A 10,732-nucleotide genomic window follows, 5' to 3' on the forward strand; every position below is an offset into this window, starting at 1 on the left:
GGGGGGTGGTACAGTATACTTTATTGATGGTACATGACAAGGTAGGGCTCCCCAAGCCCCTCCCCTTCCTCGGGGTCTAGAATGTAAATTGGAGGTCAGGAGATTCTCAGTGTGTTGGGGGATTAAGTTGGGGCAGGGACTCCCCAGCAGCTGAGGGCTTCTCTCTTCCTCTTGTTCTTGCTGGGGCTGGTGGTCCAGGAGGCTCTTACTCCTTGGAGGCCATGTGGACCATGAGGTCCACCACCCGGTTGCTGTAGCTGAATTCATTGTCATACCAGGAAACGAGCTTGACAAAGTGGTCATTGAGGGCAATGCCAGTCCCGGCGTCGAAGGTGGAAGAGTGGGTGTCACTGTTGAAGTCACAGGAGACAACCTGGTCCTCAGTGTAGCCCAGGATGCCCTTGAGGGGGCCCTCCAATGCCTGCTTCACTACCTTCTTGATGTCGTCATATTTGGCAGCTTTCTCCAGGCAGCAGGTCAGATCCACAACTGACACATTGGGGGTGGGGACACGGAAGGCCATGCCAGTGAGCTTCCCGTTCAGCTCAGGGATGACCTTGCCCACAGCCTTGGCGGCGCCAGTGGAAGCAGGGATGATGTTCTGGGCAGCCCCTCGGCCGTCACGCCACAGCTTCCCAGAGGGGCCGTCCACAGTCTTCTGGGTGGCAGTGATGGCATGGACGGTGGTCATGAGGCCCTCCACAATGCCGAAGTGGTCATGGATGACTTTGGCTAGAGGAGCCAAGCAGTTGGTGGTGCAGGAGGCATTGCTGACAATCTTGAGGGAGTTGTCATACTTCTCGTGGTTCACGCCCATCACAAACATGGGGGCATCAGCAGAAGGAGCAGAGTTGATGACCCTCTTGGCCCCGCCCTTCAAGTGAGCCCCAGCCTTCTCCATGGTGGTGAAGACCCCAGTGGACTCTACAACATACTCAGCACCAGCATCACCCCATTTGATGTTGGCAGGATCTCGCTCCTGGAAGATGGAGATGGACTTCCCGTTGCTGACAAGTTTCCCGTTCTCAGCCTTGACTGTGCCGTGGAATTTGCTGTGGGGAGAATCATACTGGAACATGTACACCATGTAGCTGAGATCAATGAAGGGGTCATTGATGGCAACAATATCCACTTTGCCAGAGTTAAAAGCAGCCCTGGTGACCAGGCGCCCAATACAGCCAAATCCATTCACTCTGACCTTCACTGTCGTGTCTCGGGGACCCGGCTGGCATTGCACCAGAAGATGCGGCTGTCTGTCGAACGGGGAGGAGCAGAGAGCCCACTCTTTGGCTTTTGACTGGGGTGAAGCCCCAGTAGGATATTGGAGGACAGGATATTGGAGGAAAGTTGGGGTATTGGTTCCACCAGTTCCCTTTCTGCAGATCTGGGTTCCCCTAATGGGGAGCTCAGCTCATGTCAGGTGGCCATCCCTAACAGGTAACTCTTGCTGGTTACCAATAACTTTTCCTTCCCTTTGCCCGTTTAGATCTAGCAGAATTAAAGATACCCATTGTTGTAATGGATGGATCACATTTTTTTAAGGTTTTTTTTTTTTAAGATTTTATCTATTTATTCATGAGAGACAGACAGAGAGAGAGAGAGAGAGAGAGAGAGAAGAGGCAGAGACACAGGCAGAGGGAGAAGCAGGCTCCATGCAGGGAGCCTGATGTGGGACTGGATCCCGGGTCTCCAGGATCATACCCTGTGCCGAAGGTGGTGCTAAACCACTGAGCCACCTGGGCTGCCATGGATCACATTTTCTTAAAGCCTTTTTAAGAAAAATGTGGAAGATAATACTAATTGCTCAGCTAAGTCCTACTCCATTAGGATTGGTTGGCATGGACTTTTTCTCAAATATATTATTTTCATGTTATTTTTTTCTGGATTTAGGCACCTATGGAAAAAAGTATTGACTACTTTATAGATGAATTGTTAAATAAAAATCAATAATGTTTATCTCTAATTTATTGTGGCTATCAAAGTATGCATCCAAACTTTCCCATAGTACAGTCCTATGGGCCAAACCTATGAGATATACAGAGGAGATTCAGGAAGGAATGGAATGTAACTCACCATCTGTCAATTAAACAACCAATGTTTATTGAACATTTATATGAAAAGCTTTGCACTAGGTATTGGGAAAGATGACAAAATGTTAAATGTTGAGAAAACACCTAAATTACCAGAACTCTTAGATGTATTGTCTTATTTAATCTTTCCACCAGTCTTATGCAGTAGAGATTATTGTTGCCTGACAGATGAGATAATGAGGCCCCAGTTCAAGCAACTTACCTGTGGTCTTATAACTACCCTGGGGTTGAGCCAGGCATTTGGCCCAGATCTCAGTCCCAAGACCAATGTACTTTGCTGTGTCCAGAAATATGATTTCAGTCCTCAAAGAGCTTTGTATCTGGGAGGAGATAAGATATAAACAGATGAACAGTGAATTCATAATACAAGCACTGTCACAAGTAGCTTTTGTGGGCTCACATGGGCTGAGAAGGCTTTGTGCAGAAGGATGGGACAGAGCAAGTGGAAGGGAGAGGAGTCTAGGCTGGATGAGTGGCAAGAGCATGGACCCAGGCAGATTTTAGTTCTGTTGGTGCTGTCAGGGACAAATAGGACACAGTGTCCAACTTCTCAGACATTCTTGTCTTGTTTTCATTATATTCATGCATTTTTCTCCCTTATTCCTTTTATTTGAAGCTGGGGAATGTTGAGGTAGAGAAATAGGGTATTGTTTGAAGTGGTGTTCTTTCTGTTCCCCTAGGCTGGATTTCCACCAAAGGGTTGGGAGAGGCCTGGAGTTACTAAGAGACCTCTAAGCAAAGGTGTGAAGGGCAACATGGAATCTGGGTACAGAGTATGTGAAGATCTGGTCACTCAACCAGCATTTCTAGAATGCCAAAAACATGTTATCTTGTGGTGAGCAGATTGCAGTAGGTTGAGGAGAGGTTAGGAGCAGGGCAGGTAATACATTTTGAAGTAGAGGGGGCAAGAGGGACAGAATGGAGGGGGCACTGGCTGGCAGGGGGAAGGACCCCCTCTGAGTCATCATCTCCTGTCCCTCCCTCACACAGTCCCAAGAAGGGAATCACTAGTGAGCTCTGGGCTGACACCCAGCCCCCAGTGTGGCAAATAGCAACCGCAGGAAGTAGAGCGCTGTGGTGAACACACAAGACAATGAATCAGAAGAACTCTGCTCAATTCCCTTTTCCTCCAGGCTTGTTACACCCTCTTGGGTCAAATCACATCACTACCTTAGACTTGGAATTCCCACTTGAAGGGGAAGTGGTACACTCCTGACCGAGTTTCTGACCAGTGAAGGCACTCACATGCCTGTAGACCACAGGCAAAGGGCCTTGGTGGCACCTAGTTCCTCCTATTTCTCCCAACAGCAACCAGGGTGGGAATTGTGTGAGGTGAGGAGATGGGCACGAGAGTGAAGGCTACATGTCACATGCTTCTAAAATTCCAATTAACACAAAACACACACGTCCCAAGTAACACTTGACCATAGAAAAAACATTTTAAATACATTATTATTATTATTGTTTTAAGTAGGCTCCATGCCCAACGTGGGGCTTGAACTCAGACCCTGAGATTAAGAGTCACATGCTCTACTGACTGAGCCAGCCAGGTGCCCCTAAAATACATTTTAAAAAAGCTAAGACACTGCATCCAAGATTCACTACTCTGATATAACCACTAAAAACATTTTGGTGAATATCTTTGGAAAGTAAATCTTCCTTTTTTATTTATTTATTGTTTTAAAAAGATTGTATTTATTTATTTCAGAGAGAGCACGTGCACAAAAGTTGGGGGAGGAACAGAGAGATTGGGATAAGCAGACTCTGTGCTGAGCCCAGATCCTGATGTGAGGCTCAATCTCAAGATCCTGAAATCATGACCTGAGCCAAAATCAAGAGTCAGATGTTCAGCTGACCAAGTCACCCAGGTATATCCTCCTTTTCACAAAACATATTTTCTCAAATGTCTATGGGTAAAATATAACACACACATTGATTTAAATGCAAAAATATAAGAGTGGGCATCTTCCAGACGAGACTGTTTGTGTCTGATGAAAATGTGATGGAGAAGATATGAATGGATGAGTGTGTTTTATCTTCAGCATCACTTGGGAGGACTATTCATCTCTTTCTCTAACAAGTGTGTTCCAAGGTCAGCTGGTGGTAGTTCTGAGCTACTAGGGAAATTTTGGGCTTGAAAATGTGAATATAAAAAAAAATGTGAATGTAATAAACAGACTTTAAAAAAATATGTGTATATATATATATATGAATGGGATCCTAGGGGCACCTGGGTGGCTCAGTGTTTAAGCATCTGCCTTTGGCTTATCAACATAAGCCAAAGGGGATCGAGTTCCCTGTCAGGCTCCCCGGGGGGAAGCCTGCTTCTCTTTCTGCCTATGTCTCTGCCCCTCTATGTCTCTCATGAATAAAAAAAAAAAAAAAAAAAGAATGGATCCTATTACACACACTGCTTTGTAATCTGTTTTTTCCCTTGTTCTCTTTTTGTTGACCATATGTCCCCCTCTCTAAAACCTCCCTCAGTTTTTACTCTGCATCACTGGTTCTTGGGCAGGAAAGGGCTAGAAGAGAACCATTTGCATTTGGGCCCAACAGAAGCTCTGAAAGAAGCTGTCTTCCTTAGTGCCAGTGAGAAGAAAAGAAATAGTGGGAGACTAAGAAATACAGTTTCCTCCCTTACCCTCTGATAGCCTAGCCTGGGGGGTGGGGGAGGTGGGATTTGAGGTGGAGACAGAGGTTAATACAAAACCAAACAACAGGGCAAATGTGGGGGAGCTGGATGGCCTCCCTTCAATCAAAGATCCCCTCAGTTAGCTCTCGTTTGGAAGGAAGGAAGGCAAGCCAACAGAGTTGAATCTACCAATTCATAAGTCAAGTGTGACTGACAAATACATATTTCCTGAATGGTCCCCAAAGTATACTGCTTTGAAAAGGGTTGGTGTCACTCCAAAGAATCCATAATTGGCTGAGTATTCAGAAATTTAAGGTAATATATTTGGTCATTGCATCTTTCTGGGCTAACCCTGTATTTCAAAACTTCCTGCTCAGTCACATAAACAATATGGGCTGAACATGGAAACAAAGGAGGTGCCTCAAGGAAAATGAAGATGAAAAAGATCTATATTCCTCAAAGGGCTCATTGTCTAGTGTGAATATAGAAGAAATGCACAAATACCATCCACACAAAGCACAAGATAGTCACAGACTCTGAGCCAGACTGTTGGGTTTGAACCCTGGTCCACCACCATGCAAGTGACCTTATATAACACAGCCAGGCCCTCTAAGTACCTCAGGGCATAATGATAGAACCTGCCTCTGGGAGTATGGGAGGTTTAAAGGGTAAAAGCTCATAAGCCCTTGGCAAGGAGCAGTGTGCACTTAAGTGCTTACCACAGTTCCTGTACATGTGGGGCTAACCAGAAAGAAGAGACCAGACCAAGAAAACACTTCTTGAAAGAGGTAGGTCTTGATCTTTGGAAAGGTTCTGATGGCACAGATGGAAAGGGTAGGATTTCAGAAACACAAGGCTTGGAGTTTAAGCCATACAGAGAAGAGTCTGAGGAGAGTGACTAGAACATTTGCCTTAAGCTTTGTGTCAGACAGGTGTGAGTAGGAGTCGAGTCAGGAAATCAGGGCCTAACATGCTGGCCTGAAGAGGCTGTGCCCAGTTTGGTAGGAAATGAGGAAATACCAAAGGCTTTGAGCAGAGGATACCAGGTGCAGATGTTGTTGAGTAGGAGTTACTGGGCAGATGGGGTTGGATGGGGGAGGTGAGATGGATGTGGGGTCACAAGAGGCCAGTGTGGAAATCCAGGGCATTAATGGGGGTGGAGTGCAGGGTGATGTGGGAAGGATAATGGAGGGGCAGGGTCAGCTTCAAGGGCATGCAACCTTCACAGTCACATAGGACCATGCTCCAAGGGTCTGTGCTTGGTTTAAAGCTCTGCAGTCACTGTCTTGAAATTCTTGATAGATTTTGAACAAAGAGCTCTACAGCTTTTGAATTTAGTCTCAAAAGTTATGTAACCAGTCTTGAGGGAGGGACAAATAGGATGGACAGAATGCTTGCATATGGGGTGAAGCAGAGAAGAGAAGTCATTGAAAGAGTTTTGGGGAATTTTGGTGAACATATGAGGGGTAAGGAGTGAGAGGCATTGTGGAGAGAACACTGTGTGATGTACCAGCCATCACGGAGAGATGTCTGAAAACTTGGTAGAAATTTGGTCTCAGAGCTCAGCAAACAACTTTAAGATATAGTTATTTACTTGTAAATCATATCCTCTTATTAACCTTTTCTACATACACTAGAGGATTGTTCCACTTTATTTTAATGAGATACATATTTTAATTAAAAAATGAAATTGACAGACGTATTCACTGAATAATGATATATGAAGTGTTAGAAATGTGTGTAGGGTTAAAAAAAGGTCAAGAATCCCTATAGAGGGATCCCTGGGTGGCGCAGCGGTTTGGTGCCTGCCTTTGGCCCAGGGCGCGATCCTGGAGACCCGGGATCGAATCCCACATCAGGCTCCCGGTGCATGGAGCCTGCTTTTCCCTCTGCCTGTGTCTCTGCCTCTCTCTCTCTCTGTGACTATCATAAATAAATAAAAATTTAAAAAATTTAAAAAAAAAAAAAAAAAGAATCCCTATAGACCAGAAGCGGGGACCTTGGTTCTCTTTTCCATCTTGCAAGATGGCAGGCGAAAAAGCTGAGAAGCCAGATACTAAGGAGAAGAAACCTGAAGCCAAGAAGGCTGATGCTGGTGACAAGGCAAAAAAGGGTAACCTCAAGGCTAAAACACCAAACAAGGGGAAGCCCCACTGCAGCTGAAACCCTGTCCTAGTCAGGGGAATTGGCAGATATTCCTGATCGGCTATGTATTCCAGAAAAGCCATGCACAAGAGGAAGTATTTGGCAGCTAACTTCAGGGTTGAAAAGAAAAAGAAGGAGAAGTTTCTTGCTACTGTTACAAAACTGGTTGGTGGTGACAAGGATGGTGGCACCTGAGTGGTTAAACTTTGCAAAATGCCTAGGTATTATCCTACCGAAGATGTGCCTTGAAAGCTGTTGAGCCATGGCAAAAAACCTTTCAGTCAGCATGTGAGAAAGCTGCAAGCTAGCATCACTCCTGGGACCATTTTGATTATCCTCCCTGGGCGTTATAGAGGCAAGAGGGTAGTTTTCCTGAAGCAACTGAGCAGTGGCTTGCTACTTGTGACTGGACCACTGGCTCTCAACTGAGTTCCTCTGCGTAGAACACACCAGAAATTTGTCATTACCACTTCCACCAAAATTGATATCAGCAGTGTGAAAATCCCCATACATTTCACTGACGCTTATTTCAAGAAGAAGAAGCTGCCGAAACCCAAACACCAGGAAGGGGAGATCTTTGACACAGAGAAGGAGAAATATGAGATTACAGAGCAACCCAAGTTTAATCAGAAAGCTGTGGACTTGCAAATTCTGCCAAAAATCAAAGTTGTTCCTCAGCTTCAGGGCTACCTCCACTCTGTGTTTTCTCTCACAAATAGAGTTTACCCTCACAAATTGGTGTTCTAAATTTCTTACAAAGAACCTAATTAAACAACTGATCCATTAAAAAAAAAAAAAAAAAAAGGTCAAGAACCTTATCTGGAAGACTATTGCTATGGGCTAAATTGTGTTCCTCTCCAACATTTATGTGTTGAAGTCCTGATCCCCCAGTACCTCAGAATGTACTGAAGTCAGGGCCTTTACAGAGGCAACTGAGTTAAAATGAGGTCAACAGGGTGGGACCTAATCCAGTAACACTGGTGTCCTCCTAAGAAGAGATTAGGACGCAGAAAAACACAGAGAAGGAAACATGTAAGAACAAGGGAGAAGATGACCATGTCTAAGCCAAGGAAAGAAGGAGGCCTGAGGAGAACTATCACTGCCAATATCTCATTCTCAGACCCCATCCTCCAAGGCTGTGAGAAAATAAATTTCTCTTGTTTCAGCCACATAGTCTGTAGTACCTTGTTACAGCAGCCCTGGCAAACATAGCCATCTTCCTTGAGAAGAACAAGAAGAGGTATTTATATCCTTGGAGACGAGCAAGAAGTGGCCAGGGAGGTGATGGGAACAGGGAGCAGTCACAAAAGCAAAGGGTATCTCAGGGATGAGGAGTGGTTGCTAGTTGTCAATGAGGATGCAGGTCTTACAGAAAGGTGCTGGATTTTAGTGTAAGGAAGTCACTAATGCCTTTGAGGGAATGATACCATTTGTGCAGCAGGGGGAAACCAGGTATAGTGGGGTTGAGGGAGTGTGACATGATAGTCTACAGGTAGAGTATCCTTTTTTTTCCAAGAAGTTTCAGTATGAAAGGCAGGAGATGAGATAAGACAGTAGGTTGAAGGGAAAACAGAATCAAAGGAAGGATTTATTCAGGTGAGAGTTAGGGAGCCCTGGGCAAGCATGGCTATAGAAACCCCAGAAAGAAGGACCCAGTAGAGCATGTTGTGCCCAATTTACAACTGAGTTAGAAGGAAACTCACAAGGACCAGGGTAAGGGCACACAAACCCCAGTTGAACAGTTAACCCATAACACTGGTTTGCTACAATATCTGTAGGAGGGAGAAGGAAGGGACCTCTATGCCACCCCTAATACTGGCAGAGGGGACACAGAGCTATTTCCAGCTCTTCCCTGTTCCTTACAAAACTTGGAAATGTTCTTCCCAGATCCCTCATTCTTCCATTGCCTTCCTGGGCCCAGTCCCTAACAGTTGCCTTACTTTCTTGGGAACTGAGTGCTGAATCTCTGGGCAGCCTCAGTCTCAGGATCTGCTTCCCCTTGGCCAGTAGTTTTCAAACATTTAAAGAAATGGCTAGACCCATTTTTCAAACATCTTAGAGAAATCCCTAAGATATCAAGGGGCTAATGGTATATTTCATTAGTATGCATAACTTCAAACTTAACTATACTCACACATTGTGAAGCCAGCCAATGGAATTATAGGTTGTTTTAATAACTGGAAAAAATAGAAATTGTGGTTATGGGGGCACCTGGCTGGCTCAGTCGGTGGAGTGTGCAACTCTTGGTCTTGGGGTTGTAAGCTCAAGTCCCACGTTGGATATACAGATTAGTTAAAAATAAAATCTAAAGAAAAAAAAAGAAAATAAAAGAAGAAAGAAAGAAAGGAATTTTGGTTATGGGAAACCATTGCAGTCTGATGCCAGCCTCAGGCTTTAGTTTATTTCTGCCATTTGCTTTGGTCACATTGTAATTAATAAGAAATTCCTAATTCACACAGATAAATGGCTATAAACTGTAACAGTTTTAAAAATAACCAGCCTTATAACCTTGGAATTTAAGGGACCAGCAAATGACGGGAGGTTTATTCAGTCTTTACAAAAATGATTTCACTTTGCAACATACTTAGCCTATTGATCTGCAGTGCCACATGTTTGTAAATAACATATTTGAATCTTATGCTGAAGTCTGAAAAATAATTTAACACTTTTAAAAATGAAATTTGAATCAAATATTTGTGGAAGCCTAAATGGAGCTTTCTATGGGATATAGATGGAAGTCTAGTACTCTAAGAACCACCTTGAAGCCCAACCCCATCACCAGCCAACAAATATTTACTAAATGCCTACTTTATGACATGTTCTGAACTGAGCAAGAGATATAGAAAAAAAACGTATTGTACCTACCCACAAGTACATTGGGCTGGAAGAGGAGGTAGACTTGGAGAAATTCCATTAAGTGTAGGATGTTCAGGGAATCAGGAGACAGGCACTCGTTGGACCTGGGGAAGTGTATAAGATGGGGTGCAGGGCACAGATGCAGAGCAGGTTTCTAGAAGCCATATACACTGCAGGATAATCAGGAATAGGGTGAAGAGGAGTGGGGAGAAGTCCTTCCAAAGTAATGTCAGGAGGCATCATGTGAAGAAGTGAACTAGCATAGTGTATGTGCTGGTCTCAAACTGTGTGAGATAGCCGTCTCAGATGGGGGAGCTGAGGAGACAAGAATGGGAAGGCAGCAGAGCCAGGTCTGTGCAGAGCTTCAGGGTAGTAAGGAGACCTCACCTCTGACCTACCAGTAACAGACAGCCATTGAGGATTTTAGGCAGGATTTTATGCTGTTGTCAAATCTGCATTTTTAAGAGCACTTATATGGATTGACCCCATATTTGGAGGCAGGGAGTCCACTTCAGAGACTATTATGAGGCTAAAGGTGATGGAGGCTGAGCCAGGATGTGATAGCAGAGAATAGAGAGAAGCAGGTAGAGTTGAGTAATATTTAAGAGGCAGACCTGACAAGAGTTAGTGATTGATTGGCTGGGGGAGCAAGGGTGGGTTAGGGGCACAGATAGAGAATGGGGGAGAAGTCAAGGAAGCCCGTCCCCAGAAGTGTCTGGTGTAGATGGCTGACTCTAGAGCAAGAATGTGAACCCAGGTCCTGTTTCCACAGCCCTTCAGACAGATACTATGAGAGCAAGGGTGATCAAATCAAACTTTTAGTTGAGAATCATCATCAAGAACATGAATTCAAAGGGAAGGCCTAAAGCCAGGCTGAGCCCAGGTAAGAAGGTCAGTCATTCTTAGAAGTTTTGCTTACAATTTGCTGAGAATGAATGAGCAGAGTAATCAGTGTGAAATTAATTGGTTGATGAGATTAGTCAGCCCCACCAAAGGTCAGATTTCTACA

At 44.6% G+C, this 10,732-nt stretch overlaps 1 protein-coding gene and 1 pseudogene across 1 annotated transcript; one reads left to right on the plus strand and one right to left on the minus strand.

Annotated features, from left to right (window-relative positions):
• Nucleotides 1–205: 205 nt before the first annotated feature.
• LOC119876728 (glyceraldehyde-3-phosphate dehydrogenase-like) lies at nt 206–1,194 on the minus strand. Its single transcript, XM_038550986.1, has one exon. It carries the CDS (start codon nt 1,085–1,087, stop codon nt 206–208), a length of 882 nt encoding a protein of 293 aa, XP_038406914.1. The 5' UTR covers nt 1,088–1,194.
• A 5,553-nt stretch (nt 1,195–6,747) lies between these two features.
• On the plus strand, nt 6,748–7,643 carry LOC100683383 (annotated as a pseudogene).
• The last annotated feature ends 3,089 nt before the right edge of the window (nt 7,644–10,732 follow it).

This window comes from Canis lupus, chromosome 10 (genome assembly GCF_011100685.1).
Source record: "Canis lupus familiaris isolate Mischka breed German Shepherd chromosome 10, alternate assembly UU_Cfam_GSD_1.0, whole genome shotgun sequence".
Lineage (NCBI taxonomy): Eukaryota > Metazoa > Chordata > Mammalia > Carnivora > Canidae > Canis > Canis lupus.